This window comes from Sebastes umbrosus, chromosome 4 (genome assembly GCF_015220745.1).
Source record: "Sebastes umbrosus isolate fSebUmb1 chromosome 4, fSebUmb1.pri, whole genome shotgun sequence".
Classification (NCBI taxonomy): domain Eukaryota; kingdom Metazoa; phylum Chordata; class Actinopteri; order Perciformes; family Sebastidae; genus Sebastes; species Sebastes umbrosus.
Window position 1 is genome coordinate 13089078 of NC_051272.1, and position 18114 is coordinate 13107191.

At 40.5% G+C, this 18114-nt stretch overlaps 1 protein-coding gene across 8 annotated transcripts in view; it reads left to right on the plus strand.

The window, feature by feature from the left end:
• The window catches only part of shank3a (SH3 and multiple ankyrin repeat domains 3a), a 211121-nt gene that overhangs the window by 90313 nt on the left and 102694 nt on the right, over window positions 1-18114 (plus strand). For all 8 annotated transcript variants that reach the window (XR_005206500.1, XM_037766242.1, XM_037766244.1 and 5 more), the window contains 3 exons: window positions 13545-13653; window positions 14264-14415; window positions 15744-15911. Coding sequence is in view for 7 of the 8 variants with exons in the window: in XM_037766242.1 (XP_037622170.1) it covers window positions 13545-13653; window positions 14264-14415; window positions 15744-15911 (429 nt within the window). In the remaining variant the exon portion in view is untranslated. The remainder of the gene's footprint in view (window positions 1-13544; window positions 13654-14263; window positions 14416-15743; window positions 15912-18114) is intronic.

Below are 18114 nucleotides of genomic sequence, written 5' to 3' on the forward strand. Positions count from 1 at the left end.
CATGAGATGCCAAGGAATCAGAAAACTTGTAACCGGTTCTCAATGGGAACCGGTTCAATATTCCCATCTCTAGCGTTTTGCCTGAAAGTGGGGGATGGCCTGACGATTTTAACCGCCACTGCCAACAATTTACCCGCATTTGACGGGTGGCGGGTGTTAATTTCAGACCCTGGTACAAAGACTAGTGCAATGGGAGCAAATCACGTCTCACAAACATACGTACTCCCCTACCCTATTCATTCATGTGTAGCTAATATTGACTTGATATTGCCAATATCTGCAGCTCTTGTGCGGTCTAATACAATCCAAGACAATAACCCTGGAAGAAATACATATACATTTAATGAAGCTTCCATTTCAATTGATTTGGCTCTAGATAATACAGTCTAGTACAACACTACCACAAATCATGGCCCTGAAAATATTACCACAGAGTGGAAGGTAGTATTTAAAGCAGGGCTGTTGTATTAGATTGCATTTTATATTGCCTACCCTTTATAGCATTGCCATTGATAGCTTCATGGTTAACATATCAACACACTGACATCATAAGTGAAATAATGTTGCACCAGATATTTAAAACAAGTGAACTATGCAATGCTAGGGCAGTTAATATGCAAATAGATTGGTTCCCTGCAGCATTTTTTAAGTTGCGTGGGCACTTTCTGGATGGAAAAAAACACATTTTGAACAAAAACTTTTTGTTTTTAAAATTCAGTAGCATCTGTAGAAATTGGAATGATGAATAGAAAGAGCCTGAGTTGCGTAGCTGCCCAAGTGTTTTGTTTGCAGAGATGTGCAAACTGGAGGGATTTCACATTGCAGACATTTATTTGATGTGTTCAGGAGTAACATTTTGCTGGCTTACCAGAGGCTATTTGCACTATATTTATCTCTAAGTAGTGTATTTTCTGCTTTTGTTGGCTGTTAGTTTGTGTACAAAATGTTGATTTATGTAGATCCCGTATATCCAGTCGACCATTGTTGTAATTTGTCATGGAATGCAAATGAATTAAGACTCTGAAGACTCAAACACCCACTCAGACACACTGACTGATTTACAATTTTAGATGTTTATCTTAGATTAGCAACCCAGGAAGTTGAAGGTGCTAGTGCTCTCTGTACAGCCGTTGTATCACACAGACAGCCAGGAGCCTGTTTGACACAGAGCCATTATTTGCTATAATAAGATTGGCTCACAGTCAGAGGAGGCGTACGATGGTCAGCAGGAATACAGTCTGGAAACAGTCAAAGACCTGTAACAGAATTTCAAATCATCCAAAAATAGTTGTTTGCCAGTGTGTGGTGACCCTCCCTTACTGTCGTATCCACAAGAGGAACATTTTACTTACTGGGGTTTCAGCAGAAAAGACCTTACCTAAACCTGGGATGGACTGAAAAGGAAAAAGAAAAAAAGGTCCATTGCTAGCTCTCCCGTCAGCTCCGTTCTCTTTATACATCCATGGCTCAGCTACGCCAATGTTTCCTGTCCATGACAGAGTTAGCATGCAGCTTTAGCCATGATGTCTAGCTCTGCTTTTCTTGGCAATGTGTGAAACCCAAAGTGTTTCCATACTTTACTGGATGTGTAGTGTTTACCAGTTTGGATTAAAAATGTGAGGGTGCCGGACGTATCCATGTCGACCCTCTGCCATTTTCAGCTTTGTTGTTTTGGGCGGCTGCGGTTTGTTTTGGTTGACGGATACGGAACGGATATGACGTCACATTACTCAGACTACAACAATAAAAGCGGTAACTTCCTTCTTCCTCCACATAGACTCAAATGAAGCAAATATATAGATTCTGGCATTAAAAGGTTGATTTCAAAATCATAAAAAAAAAGTCGCGATACATAGGTGAATAGATTTTTTTCCCACCCCTGATTAGTAGGTTGTTAAGATTCAAAAGAAACCAAATATTGCACGTGATAAGAAGATTAGAGCTGTAAATAGATTGCTGCTCCACTCTATTCTCATCTCTTATGCTCACACTTCTTTCTCTTCTTCTATCATGTCTTTGCTCTCCTCTCCTCTCCTCCATTCCTTCCCCTCACGTGACCCCCTTTTCTTGTGTTTCTGCCACACCGTATCATCGTGTTGCATTTTTAATGGGAACATGCTTCTAGACCTTCATACTCTGCAATAAAACCATGAATTATAGAATAAACCGACAAATACAACTAGCTAAGCCATTTGCCTGTTTTTTTTTGTTTTTTTTCTCTTCTGATGAGAAGAGGTTTAAACAGAGGAGCCTCTGTTTTGATTGTGAACCTTGAGTCTAATGGAAGATGCATCAGACCAGTGACAGCTCCACCACGCAGTCTCTACTGGCACTGTTTGCTTTGTGGTTTTGCCAAATACTTGAAGCACATCTTAGTATATTTACATGATACCTTTTGCTTTTATCTTCCTCTTCCCAGCTAGGGAGCTGAGTGAATAGACTGCATGCTTTTCAGTTTGTGACTGAAACTACAAGTCCGTATTTATACAAGATTATCAAAAGGACCCATTTCTATGAACTACACAATACTACTAAAATACTGCATCACCTTCACTCTGCGAACTGTGCTCGCCTTATTTGCCCTGCTTACTTATCTATCTACATGGATGGTCTATCTTATCATACTTTCCCTCACTGTCAACACCCTAGCACTACTTACCAAAGCCTTTATATTGCCTCAACAGATATTTACTTTTGATAAAACACTAAAGAAATATGGCACACAAATGCAAAAACAACAACACTTAGCGTGACAAATGCATAGGTTTAGTAGTGCATTACTTAATAAAACTACTACTGCTGCTGTTAGAAGCTGTTGTGTGAGTGGGGGTATGAGAATGTAGCCGGATTTGTATCTAATACGGAGTTGTGTCTCTCTAGGTTTGTGTGTCTAATTAAAATGCAGTGCCCCTGCAGCAGGGCGGCCTGCGTACAAAGCATCTGGGAGACGGAGGTCAAGGCTTGCCCGCTCTCAGTCCAGCCTTTATATAAGTGACTGTCAACAAAGCACAGACAGACAGACAGAGAATCAGGAACACTCTGTGCCAGATAAGGGTGTTTGTGTTTGCTGACGTGACTACACACGACTGATTGTTGATGCCCTGAATCTCTGCCCCTTCATGATGATTGTAATTCGGAATATTACGTTGTATATATGTACAGAATGCTCTACATATTCATTCATTAACAGAGTGCTTACAAGTAAATAATTAAATCAAATTAACCAGAAGCGTTTCAGCTGCGTTGCTCATCAGTGACACTGTTGGGTCTGATTTATCAGACCATCAGTCAGTGTCAAGACATTTTTCTGCATCACTGTCAGACAGGCTGAGTAGACAAGTCACCTGGCATCTGAATAGGCTTCACTATACGAATATGACAGCTCAATGCTGACAGAGTATACCTGATGAGTTGTAGGCACAAAGTAGCCTCATATGAGTCAGTTGTTGTAGCTACTATAGAGTGCTGCAAGAAGGAGTCCTAAAACCCGGAAATAAGTAAGCATTATTGCACTTCCGGTTCCTTCGTCTTGAATCAATGTTTTTTTATGAATGGATTTTATGGTTAGATGCATGAAATAAGGTCTGTGGTTAATGATAATAATAATAATAATAATAATATTTATTTATATAGCACCTTTCAAAGCACAGTTACAAAGTGCTTTACAATAAAAACCAAACACATTTAAAACACAAGGATAATGAAACGTACTAAAAGAACTAAACAAATAGAAACCCAGAGAGTGAAACAACTAAAATGTCTTAAAACATAAATAAAATCACATAAAAGCAGTTCTAAAAAATGTTGTTATTAAAAGTGATTTAAAAGACATGACCGAGTTTGCAGCCCTGATCTCTGTTCCCTGACTGCAAAGGCTGTATGAACTTTGTGTATGAATCTGGACCTCGGAACCACAAGGAATGACGCATCCGAGGATCTCACAGTGCGGAGAGGGACATAGGGCAATAATAGATCTGATAAATAACTCGGGGCGAGTCCTCTTAGGGCTTTGTAAGTAATCCGTAATATTATGTCACATTTAGACATAGGTTTTGAATTAAACGTGAGGATATCTTTTACCGTAACCGTATGCTTGTCTTCACAATGCAGCTTGCACTGACAGCAGGACGCTGATTCAATGGGTGAAAGCATTACTTCCATGTCTGCTTGAGGTCTCTGCTCTTTCCCAACTGTTTAGGCTGTACTCACATCACCCCGACGTCTGACGGTCTCCAGAGCATACCCATGACCCACTACACTGCCTCACCGTGTTTATTGCCTAAGCAGTTGTGACGCTCTAGACCATGTGTGTCTTTTACGGGCCAGCTCACATTAGGCCAATATATGATCCCCCCGAAGAAGCATCATGTTGGTGAACATTTTAATTACTACTCATCCATGGCACGGCGTACTGTAGGCCAGCTGTGAGGGGACCAGGGGCGGTGTAGCCATGTGGTAATGAGTGTAAATATAGGGCAGTGGAAGTGTCTGACACACATATGTACAAGCTGTATGGATCACACATGGATGCACATTCACTATTGAACAGGATATTGAGTGTGTACGCAGTCCTTTTATGAAGCTATGGTAAAAAAAAAACACTTTATTAAAGGAGGAGAAAAACTAAAGGAGAATAACCGCAGTGAATAAAAGAGGCAGGGAAGACAGCAAGGGAGGCAGGGGGAGTCGTGTTGTCTCTGTAATTTCTGGCCTCCTTCTCCGGCTTTTATCAGGTACTGTCAGATAATCCCCCTTTAGTGGCGGAGGAGACGAGAGCCTCCTCAGGGTACTGAACTAAAAGAAGGAGCCTTTATCATCTCTGTACTGCTAGCTGGAGTAGCAATGTGCCAATATTTAAAAAAGAAAATAAGTATGCAGGAGAGGGCAGAATCCTGAGTTAGTGAGGGGTCTGAAATCCTGCAGGTGTAATTCTGATAATCCCCTGCAATTGTAAATTCTTGAATGGGAATAAAAAGGCTGCCCCTCAGTATCAGGAGGTTCCCTAAGCCCTGGCTGCTGGGCTAAATAACCAGCTACTGTACTGGTGAAGTGACATCTTTAGGTAGGGGGTGTCTCACAGGTTACTGAATGAATGCAAAGTCAACATTAATCAGTAGTTGGATTTATTATAGAGCTGTCAATCGCTTAAAATATTTAATCGCGATTAATCACATGATTGTCCATGATTAATTGTGATTAATCGCAAACTAATCTGTTAAAAATGTACCTTAAAAGGAGATTTGTCAAGTATTTAATACTCTTATCAACATGGGAGTGGGCAAATATGCTGCTTTATGCAAATGTATGTATATATTTATTATTGGAAATCAACTAACAACACAAAACAATGACAAATGTTGTCCAGAAACCCTCACAGGTACTGCATTTAGCATAAAAAATATGCTCAAATCATAACATGGTAAACTGCAGCCCAACAGGCAACAACAGCTGTCAGCGTGTCAGTGTGCTAACTTGACTATGACTTGCCCCAAACTGCATGTGATCATCATAAAGTGGGCATGTCTGTAAAGGGGACACGTAGGTACCCGTTAGAAACCATTTTCATTCACATATCTTGAAGTCAGAGGTCAAGGGACCCCTTTGAAAATGGCCATGACAGTTTATCCTCGCCCAAATTTAGTGCAAATTTGGAGTGTTATTTAGCCTCCTTCGCGACAAGATTGTATAACATGGTTGATACCAATGGATTCATTAGGTTTTCTAGTTTCTGATGATGCCAGTATCTTCACTCTAGCTTTAAAACTGCACCCGCTACAACCTCCAAAAGATCGATTGTGTTAAAACGAATTTGCGTTAGCTTTGACAGCCCTAATTTATTACATTCCACATTTCAGATTACTTTTATTCATAATCTGTGTTTAGCAGATAGCAGTAGCACAAACGTCCGTGAAATGAATGTGCGGGGACAAAAATCATATTCGCATCAAACACAAATCAATGTTGTCATTTCTAATCATATGGAGAGCAGGCGGGGGCACCTCTCGCCGAGCATCAAACCGAATCTGCAGGATATTTTCTTGGTTAAACACGTTGATAAATTGCCATAGATTCTCTGAGTTGATTATTGCTGCTGTTTCTTACTCTGCTGCACTGAGATTAGACACTATCTTTAATTTTGCCCTTCCTTTCTCTCTTCTTTTCTTGCAAACAACATCCCTCTCTTTTTTTTTTTACTTGATCCAGCACAGCAGGGTTACACCATCCTCATGACAGTAGTGTACTGAAGCTGCATAGATCACCAGTCAACCTTTTTGTTAAAGTTTGGGGTGTAGACAAGTACAGCTAATGACTAAATATCTCTATCAATAAATCTGTGTGGGGTCTACGCTTTCACAAGCCAACGTTGAGTCAGTTTTAATCGAACTCTGTTGTTGACCAAGTGTTGACCAAGCTCCGACTGTTTCCAAGAGAGCCAAAAGGCAGGCTGCCTGTGCGGGCATTTGTTGAGATGGACACAGGTAAAGGACAGGTCAACATGAGTGGGAGAGAACTGACCTTGACTCCTGCAGAAGTTCGATGTGTGCTTGACATCCGTGCCGAAGAGAACATACAGAATATGATAAATAAAGTCCACAGAAATAGTGACGTTTATAGAGATATACTGGAGGAGAAGGGATTTGTGCGCACAGTAGAACAGTGAAGAGTCAAAGTGAAAACACTTTGACGGCAATATATCAAAGTCCGTGATTACCTGCATAAAAGTGGCAGCTCTTGAGTCGAAAAAGATAGATTCGCTCCTTTGTACACGCCCCTCCACTTTAATTTATACACTGTGAAACCGACTAAAATAGAAAACAAACTGAAAGTATCAATTTCACTCGGATTCGGACCAGCTTAATGGCACAGCCTGCAAACTGTGGGATAGCTATGAGATAGAAGAATACTGTTTTTCTATCACAGCGTCAGCAAGCTTAACTTCAAACTGATAAATCATGGAAGATGGAGGAAAAACACAAATGAGATGTTAACAGAAATAATCCCGTGACGCTGTTGACCAGTTGCAGGTAATTGCAGGAGTATCGGTTGGTTGTGTGAAAACTCTGACTAGCTTGGTCATGACCTTGTGCACATTGTTTTGGCAAACCATCCACTTTGGCTGTGCAAACATGCAACTTTCTGTTCCCTCAGTAGTAGTTCTGTTAAAATGAAGTACTGTCTGTTACCACTAAAGACCAAAACACTTATCATTTGGAATGAAGTGTGAGATTTGAGGAGCGGTTGAGACGAGATGCTATAAGACTGAGAATTTGAAGATGAGCTACATGTTGTTACTACTGTTTGACAGTGACGGATGAGTATCAGAGTAGCCAGAGTGTTTCCTGCTGTATTGGTATCATTATTAAATAGCATATAATAGAGAATAGAAGAGATGGGAACTGTCTATTGGCCAAAATTAGTATGGAGTGACTAAGAGCACACCCTTCCTTCTAAAGGGAAACAGGATGTGTGTGCTGTTTGTCATATCATTTTGCAATTAAGTCAGTTATGTGACTGAGGCGCTTTTTCTATCTGAAATGAATTACATCCGTAGTGTTTTGAAGACTACATTGTTTTTGTACTTTCTTTTATGTAGACTGAGCGTCTCTCTGAGTGCCCCTCAGCTGGTGGTATGGTAATTCAGTGTTGCATTCCTCTCCCAACAATACGTGTACATAAGTATGCACAGGTATCTAGTAGGGGTGTAAATCACAAGTTTCATCGTAATACGATATTTTATTGATTCATTGGACAACGATACAATATTTGCTGATGTCACAGTCTGCCACGATATGATTTCGATCTGATTCAGTTCAGGGGCCTGCGATCGATATGAGACGATGTCATATTTCACATATATTTAACACAATCAGTTACATTTATATCAAACCACAAAAAGCAACTAAATTGTGATTTGACAATTTTATTACTGGGCTCCTCCAGACATTTAAATGAAAAACTATTTTTTTTTAATATAAAGAATAAACATAAAATGTTGTTCATTATAAAAAGTGACACATTTCTCATGTTTAAGTGCAAATGTTTTTTTTTATCCATTAAGAATTTCAAAATAAAGGCGTATCTTCAAGATGACAAGATGTAGCGATGATTTCACTTTGCAACCATATATTGGATCGTTGATCATTGAATCGATAAATCGATCCAGATCGATGTATCGTTACACCCCTAGTATGTAGCTACTCATGTCCTTACCTACCTAGGCACACACGGTGTACCACATCTGTCATTTTTATTTCTTGTTTCCTCTGATTCTATCTCTTTGCTAGGGTTGCCCTTCCTCCCTGGAGAGGACAGTGGTTGCTGTGATTTAGATCCCCATAGTGACATAAAGTGTGTTTGTGTATGTGATGGATTTTACCAGTGAACTCATATGTTATCTATGGAGGTAACTACAACAGACAGCCATATTAAACATTAGAGCTGTAAGAATGTTTATACTGTATGGATGAGGCATATGGTGCCTTCAAACGGGGTCGTGTTTACCGTGTTCACGAGAAGAGTCCATTTGAACGCCCTCCTCTTGTGGTATTCACAACCTCGTATGTGGAAAGTTTCTGAATGCTCCAAGTTCACGAGTTGTGATGTGTTTGTTGACGATGTCACAAATGGCGGAGGCCGTGGAAGTTAAATTTTCAGCGCATAATAAGTTACATTATTATAATTTCAATCGTATATTGTTTTTCTTCGTTATTTTATAATAGGTCTGAGGAAAATGTTGATATTCCCAACGGCCAAGCATCTCGTGTACACAACTTCCCACGTTGTAAACACAAGCTCACGAGTTTCATTTGAAGGCACCAATAGCCTTGTCTGATGGAGAAGAGGTTATACACTACTGAAGCTGCTGGGGACTTTGTTTGTTGTGGAGAATATGTGCTGGATCAGATCCGTTTCTTATGCCCCTTAAGCTAATTGAAGCTGCTGTAGCCCGCAAGCAACAGCAGCAAACTGCCAGGTTTAAGGCTGGTAATAAAAAATAGATTTGTACTCCACAAAATTAGGGGCATGTATTGCACATCCAGTCCTTTTCCCTAAACAATAATTGTGCTTATATCTGGAAATAGTTACCTACGATATGGCTCTACACATCCACTAACAGTGAGCTCAATCACAGCATCTCCTGTTAGTGTGATTGATTGTCGTTTCCGTGTGAGTGGGTTGTAACTTCCTACGGCAGTTTATTCAGACAGGATACCATGCTGCTACAAACAGGGCTGCCTGCCAAAGAAGCCTACATGAATACAACAACATGTTGCCTCATACACCTCGTACAGCGTGTAGTATATCTGTCATAGTCTGACAAGAGGTTGAGTTATTCATAGTTTAGCTCACTAGATTTCAGGACATTTGTCGATGATTGTCATATTAATTATTTTATTTTGTATTGGAATATAAACACACACACACTATCAAGGATGATTTTACTGGTCTTAATGGTCTTTCCCCAGTTTATCATCCACCCTGCAGTTGTGAGGAGTTTTTACAATATTTGATGTTTTGTTTTTGCTGACACAGTGGTTTTTATGGGTGTAATGTTTTCACCTACTGCTGTGTGCATGATGTGGTCCCGAATTTTATTTTTTGCTTCAGGCAACAACCATAACCACCTTATAGTAATCATCCGTCATTATAAGATATAAAAAAAAATTCAGCTCCCAGAAAACAACAGAAAGAATGCTATATCCAGATTGTCATATACAGTATGATAGCCCACGAGGGACAGTAGTCACATTCATATGTGAATGAAACTTGCCAAATAAATGAATGAAATGCGAACAGATTGGGGTACTACTCATTTTTTTCCTACTCCTTTGAAAATTTTTCCACTTCACTTTTTAATTTCACCAGAATTTTATAAACTGTGGAGGAGGATTCCCCCCCCACACTTGCCAATCACTGCCACGCCCCGCTGCGTGTGCATGCAAAAGCTTGGATGATGAATGGAAATGAAAATGCAAAAGATAGACCTATCTCCTGTTGAGTGATTGCTACTAAAAGTAGTAGGTAATCAGTGCACAGATGGCTGGAATAAAATGATCCACACTCATCTCTCTGCACCAGCTGAAGGCTTTTCCGCAATATTTCAAGCTGGGAACATGACAGAGAGTTTTTGACTAAGTCAGGAAGAAAGAGAATTGCAGTATCTAAAGGAGGAGACATGAAAGACATGCAGAGATTCAAGCTTGGATGATTTTTTAATATTGCCAAAGGAGAAAATGGGGGCAATTTTGGAAATGTTTTTGGGCTTGAAATATAAACTGTAAAACTATCGTATTAACTATTTTTTTAAACTTAGATGAGTGGGTTTGGAATGTTTGCAAAATTAGTTAATTTTATATTTAACTAGTTATTTAGGACTGCTTGCATGATTGTCCATGATTAATTCCGATTAAACACAAATTAATTGCACATTTGTTATCCGTTCAAAATGTACCTTAAAGGGACTATTTGTAAGATTCAGAAACGCTGCTTAACAGCGACACCTGTGGCCGTGAAATCAACGAAAGTCAGCATCGGGCTCGCGCTTGCTCGCTCTAAATATACCTGAACGAGCATCGCTCAAAACAGTGAGGCGACACACGTCAGCTAAAAGCACAATATCACTCTATATTTCAGCTGCTTGGCAGTAATGTTAGCTGACCAGACAAAGGTCTCTCCATGAACATGATTTACATCTGATCCTAGTGTTGGCTTTTCCTGCTTCAGCGCAGGCTGATGCAGCGGGGCTCTGCAGCATGTCTCCCTGCTCTCTCCGCCCGCAGACGGAGAGAGCAGAGGAGACACCGGCACCCGGTCGGTAACGAGAGGGTAACGGAATTCTCTGAAGAGCTACGTCACTTCACAAGACACGGGAAAGCTCTGTTGGTCTGGAGGAGCTGCAGCATTTATTTCTGCACAAACGTCTCCTGTACATTCACTAGATATTCTCAGAGCTAAACTAACTCTTCTGCAGTGTGGAGTGAGCGCGCGTTCACGTCTAGAGGTGGAGCGAGACAGCGAGGACGCTGTCTGAGAGAAGGAGAGCAGGCAGCGGAGACGAGGCTCCGGCCACACGCGAGCGCGCATATGCGAACGCGCATGTGTGCCGACCCGCTACATTTATACGCTTAAAAAGTTACAAACAGTCCCTTTAAAGGGAGATTGGTCAAATATTTAATACTCTTATCAACAGGGTAGTTGGATTATATACTTGCTTTATGCAAATGTATGTATATATTTATTATTGGAAATCAACAACACAAAACAATGACAAATATTGTTCAGAAACCCTCACAGGTACTGCATTTAGCATAAAGAAATATGCTCAAATCATAACATGGCAAACTCAAGCCCAACAGGCAACAACAGCTTGACTATGTCTTGCCCCAAACTGCATGTGATTATCATAAAGTGGGCATGTCTGTAAAGGGGAGACTCGTGGGTACCCATAGAACCCATTTTCATTCACATATCTTGAGGTCAGAGGACAAGGGACCCCTTTGAAAATGACCATGACAGTTTGGAGCGTTATTTAGCGTCCTTCGCGACAAGCTAGTTGGTTGGTACCAGTAGATTCATTAGGTTTTCTAGTTTTATATGATACCAAGATATTCACTCTAGCTCTAAAACTGAGCCCGCTACAACCTCCGGAAGATTGATTGCGTGAACGTGTTATTATCGTGTTATCCTTAACAGCCCTAGTTTTAATATATATCATTGAAATAATTTTTTGACATTTTCATGGCAAATTATTGGTCCTGCAAAACAACAACAAACAGATTGTGTTTATTCACTCCACCAGTTCTGCACAGACCTTTGATGTATGACAGACTGTCGTCCTGTTGTTTTCTGAATATTTAGACAATTGTCAGAATGTCACGGTGACTTGTAAATAATTCTGTGTCTTTGCATGTGCGTACATTTGTATGTGTGAGTGTTAGAGAGAGAGGAAGATAGCGAGACTGAGAGAATAGAGTTTATTAGACCCTCACCAAAGCAGATAAATCATTACAAAGGCTTTTTTATCAGCCCTCTGTTCAACAAGCAATAAAACACACATCAGATCCAGCTGATCACTGGCAAATCATCACCGAGCCTCTTCAAGGCAGCATCCGCGGCACAAACACACACACACACACACACACTCACAAACACAACCTCAATGCTCTTCCCACTCATGTGTACATTGGCTGCCGGAGCTGTCTTTGTATCCTATCACCATAACAACTGCCTCACAGAACATCTAAAAAAAAAAAAAAAAAAAGAGGAAAAAGCCAAAGTGAATTTCTCTCACTCAGTTTGACTTGGAGACGGTGAGCGTGGCGGTCGGCAGCTCCTCACAGCATGTCAGTGCGGTGTGCCTGAACAAGAGGCAGGCTTGTGGAGGCAAGCGGGCTGCAGATGACTTGGTGTGAAGAGAAAGGGAGTGTGTGATGTGAAATTCGGAAGGTGCACGGTGTGTCTTTTAAGAACGAGGGATATACAGTATATGATGCCGCACATGGTGAGTGTCAAAAAAAAAAAAAACGTTTGATGTGTTCTGTTCCTATTCTTGCATGTGAGTGTACATGTTTGTATGTGTTTAAGCTGTGCTTAGTAATTCTGTTGTGTAAAATGTAGTCTGTGTCTGGAGGCTTTTGCACATGTGGATGTTACGTAATGACTGAGGCTGAGAAACAGAATGCAATTGTAATGAAAGTTTTCTGTGAAGCTCATTCGGTGTATTGGAGATAATTACATCCTCGAGATACATTTTAGGCTGTCATCAATGTATTCATTGATATTCTATATGCTCAGTATTAAACTATAGTGTAGTAGATATGTTTTAATAATTCCTGTGTTTACTCTTTTGTAAGTACAGTACATCATCATTAGATACCTTCTGCACTGTAATATTATGTCTCAGATAGTCCAAGATCGATCGTTGCCCTGATTTCTCAGGCTATAGTAATCTATTATGAAGAGTTAGTGCTGGTACCTTGCTCACAGCACTTTTCATACTCTACAGGCTTACACCCATCAGCAGAGGTGATGAATATTTTGAATCATAAGTCACAGAGGAAATTAAGTGTATTTGTGTGTGTGTGTGTGTTAAGATTTGGGAAGGTAAAATGTGTGTTTGTATGTGTGTCTTGAAAATGGTTTTATACATCAATGTGATGTAACAAGTGTTGCTCTAAGGCGCAATATTATAGCCATTACATTTGAACTCAAAATGTGGCCTCAGAATCACATTTTCTCTGCAATAATATCCAAAGGAAAGGTCTTCATTTCAGCGTTGCTTTACAGCCCTTTCCTTGTCTTTTTTGGTCCGTCCTATTATAGCTTATAATATCTACTGCACACGGTCCATTTGCTTGGCATGACAGAACAGAAATAAAACCTTCAAACACAGAAGGAGAGAGCAGCGACTTTAGCTTTCATCTCTGAACTGCATTATTAAACATCCCCCATCCACATGAGTCTGACATCACCCAATCACAGATGTCTCTTCTTCTGCTTCCCCCCCTCTCCCCGCTCCCCGCTCCCTTGTCTCCCTCCATTAGGCAAACCTGAAGAAGTTTATGGAATATGTGCAGCAGAGGAACATTGAAAAGGTCTCAAGGTTCCTGGAAAAAGGCCTGGACCCCAACTTCCATGATCCAGACACAGGAGGTGAGGACGTCTGTACTAAGTATCCCATCCCATCCCTAATTTAGTTAATTAATTATCTCTTTTCAACCTTGATTTGTCTTTTCTCTTGTGCTTTCTCTCTCTCTCTCACTTTCTTTCTCTCTCTCTGTCTGTCTGTCTCTCTCTCTCTCTCTCTCTCTCTCTCTCTCTCTGTCTGTCTGTCTTCACCACAAAATGACCATGTATGGATTTTCTGAAATAAGCCTTCTACACGCTGGGCAAAGCTGGATTACTCTCTTTCCTAATCTTCTTGCGTTTATGCAAATGTTTGTCGAGCCATAAAGGAGATTTCCCTGTTGGTTGACCTGTAGTCTGACAGAGGAGCTGAGAATGTGTTGGTTTAACGCCAACAGGAAGCAGTCACTTAGGCAGACTGGAGGGTGACAATCACGACAGCTAAGGCAGTTATTCAAATTCAGAGTCACTGAAAATGTGAACCCACAGTTTTGATAACTGTATAGGGCAATTTTGTCATCATATATTGACAGCTTCAACTGTTGGATGTTCATTTTTCTAAGAAGAGTAATGTCACTGGCAATGCGCTGATTTTTGATGGGGTTTTTTTTTGCTCGCTCATCCTTGGATTTTACAGAATGTCCTCTAACGCTGGCGGCACAGCTGGAAGGATGTGCAGACCTCATCAAGGTGCTGAAGAGTGGAGGGGCGCATCTGGACTTCAGAACAAAAGATGGCATTACTGCCCTACACAAGGCCGTGCGCAGCAAGAACCATACAGCGCTCATAGTGAGTACAACACACACACACACACACACACACACAATCATATCAGAAAGCTGACTCATCTCTTTTATTCCTTTTGCTACACCAATTGCCTGCTTGCAAACTTTCCCTCTGGGAAAGGAGAGTCTGCAGGTAGGCAATCTCTGGCAGAGGGCCTGAGCAATTACTAAATATGTGAGGATTAACATTCCCTCTTTGAATGGGGCTGCCATATTCATTGAACGGCCTTGTATGTGTCTGGTTTGAGGAGGCTTGTAACTAAATGAAAGGATTTACATGAGTCATATAATTGATTTCCTGTTGAGCCAGAACTGTTGAAAATGGAATTGGTTATTTCCGCTCCGTCATTTTCATTATCCAAATGTTCAATGTCACTGGGCCATGTAACATACATAAGCTGCTGTTGGTATAGTTAGGCCCTGATCACACTGAGTGTTTTGCAGGTTTGTTGCCCGATCAGACGGAGCGTTTTTTTTGCAGTTTGCTGTTTTTTTTTTTTTTAACTGTTGCTAGGCAACTACCAAATGAGTGCTAGCATAAGCTTAACACAAACCATGAACTGTACGCGACCCAAATAGTTAATAGAACAATTTAAATGAAAGAAAACAACTTACCCGAAATCTCAAGTACCGCACTAATTTGCCTCCTGCTGTTTTCTGTTCAGATCATGGTAACTACGGTTGGTAAACTCATATACAGTAGCTCCGGGTATCCAGCAACATCTTCCAGGCCTGCTGTTTTCTGTTCAGATCATGGTTACTACGGTTGGTAAACTCATAAAGCTCCGGGTATCCAGCAAAAGTCAACACAATGAGAAAAAAATGCTAATGATGTCGGCCGTTTTTCTGTTCTTGAGTTGAATTTTTTTCAACTTGACGCGTTCAGGGTGCTCTTGAAAAAACGCAAAGTGCACATTGCAGTAAAACGCGAGACGCACGGCAACGCAAAAAGCAGCGCGCAAAATGCTTCACTCTCATTGAAAACAATTAGAAAAAGCCGCCCCAGGCTGCTAAAACGCACTCTGTGTGATCAGGGCGTTAGTCTTCAAAAGGTCAAGCTCTAGCTAATAAAATCTATAATAGTTTATTTCCACTTTCTACATGTCCTACAGTACAAGAATGCTACTAATCACTGACTGAATGATTACTGTACTTTCTGGATTTTTTTCTTAAGATAGCATTTACCTAGTGTTAATAACATATACATAATATGTACTGGTCTCCTTGACCTTCACATTGCATGGTGATGATGATGGATGCAACAGTGACTCGGGAGTGTATGAAGAGTAATTTAAGCATTACCCCCCCCCAACCTTCCTCTTGTCCCACTAGACGCTGATGGACTTGGGTGCATCACCTGACTATAAAGACAGTAGGGGGCTGACTCCTCTCTACCACAGCTCGATGGTAGGAGGAGACCCCTACTGCTGTGAGCTGCTGCTGCATGATCACGCCCAGGTCGGCTGTGTGGATGAGAATGGCTGGCAGGAGATACACCAGGTAATGCACACTGATACACACACACACACACACACACACACAGATAGAACAGTGATGGGTTGTGTGCAGAATACAAATGTAGGTGCAGGGTAAGAGGTCTTGTCTGGTTTCCAGAGTTTCATTGAATTGATTTTTGTGTTTCCCTCAGTTTGAGAATTTCTTTGGTGGTGGTTGAATCCCTCGAGGGGGGGGGGTCTTATGCTGGTGGGGAGCTACAGCTTGGGAAAGAAATTTTTTTTTTCTCAGTCTAAAGGATTGGACATTCACCACTTTGGCAGACTTTTGAATGCAGAAGTAATGAAAACAAACATTTTTCAAATGTATGTTGGTTGGGTGCTCAAATAAATTGTATATCTGGAAAACCACTACTGATACATGGCCTATACCTATACATGTACTGTACTAGGGATGCACCGATCCATCTTTTTCAGTCCCGATACCGATAGCGATACATGGGCTTTGGGTGTCGGCCGATAACGATGACCGATCAGATACCAGTGTTTCATTAATAAGCTGTATGTCTCACTTAGTGGAAGTGACTGGGATCATTCTTTTATGTGTAAGGCAAAAGGCTTGACTTAAACATCGCTTTCTTAACTTTGTAAAACAAAATGTAACAAATAAATACATAGATATAAATTCACTTAATTATTTATTATTAAAATTATAAATCATACACCAGCAACTTGGTAAAAAATCTTCAAAATTAACAGGAATTACAATTCAGGTGTAAACCTTTTTTAATGCAGCAACAAATTAGTCAAAACGTAAGCAGGAATTAAAAATCCATTTTTATAAGGGTATAAAGTATACAAACATAGAATTGAATTTAATAGATCGTCCGATCCAGCTATTTGAGACAGTATCATCCTGATATCTGATCCGGTATCGGTATCGGTGCATCCCTATACTGTACACACACACTCACACATATTGAATTCTCATTTACTCTCAGAGTTATGCAGTGCACCAGCACAAACACTGACGACAACTAGAATGCCATTACCTATACTTAATGTGTTTCTATACTTGGTGAAGAAGAAGTCTCCAGAAATGAGGAGTTACATGTTAAGTTAAATGGGACTCAGTTAGTCATTCCACTGTTGTTGTTGCAGCTGTATCTAAGCCAGCATCTGGCAGTCCAAATAGTGGTGTCCATCTGTGTTAAATGTAGACATAGGTCCTTGACCTACGAAGAGCAAACACGGCATAATGTGTGCATTTCTCACTCATACTGCCTCGAGGCATGCCCTGCTCTGTAAACTAAATGGAGGCTAGTGCCTACAAGCTGTTTTGTCTGTGTCAGGGCTTTTTAGGTTAAATCTGAGTAGTGACAGAAAGACACTGGAGGTCTGAAGGTTTTTGTGCTGTAAATGGAACCAAACAGAAAGCCGTGGGACTCATCACGTCTGTTGCTCACACTGAATAAGTGCAGTGAAAATGTTGAATGGCAACATTTTACTGTAATGAGAGTAGAGAAATCAAGCTAATACTGTTTTTATTCTACCTGTACTATTTTACCTTTTGCCACTGTACATATAAAAACTAATTTGAAGTGAGTAGAGAAACTCAACTCGGCAAATAAAACTGCAAAAAGAAGCACCATGTTGGTGAATATTCTCCTGCACCAACCTTTCATTACTCGCATGTTCCCCGACTCCCCTCTCTTCCATAGTTACTCAGTCTGGTGGAGTTCATCTCAAGGTCTTACTATTATTGTTATTGTGAAGTAATTATGAGCAAGATGAAAAGTTCACAAGTTGTTTTTTTTTCTCTAGAATAAGCTGTACTGAGCTTTGTAGACGAGGATAAAACACAGAATTAACCAAAAGTTTAAATTAATTACAGTCACCTGTGGTGACCGCTGTGTTGTGAAGTGTTTCTTTGAACAAGCACGTTGGTTCAAAAGTTCTGTATTCTGTAAAGACATGCAAGAACCAGTCGTACACACAGATCTGTGAATTTGTGACATACTGTACACCAATTTTCTTGTACTTTAAATGTATTTATTTATTTAATTTATTTATAATCCAGACCTGTATTACAGTACATGCCATGAACAGAAGGTCTGCCTTCCTTCACAGGGGGAAAACACATCTAACTTTGTGTAGCCTAAAACATTCCCTCTTTGTGTTTGTCACAGTATACTGCTGCTCTGATGACACGTCGTTGGCAGCTATACTATTAAAGAGCGACGATTATG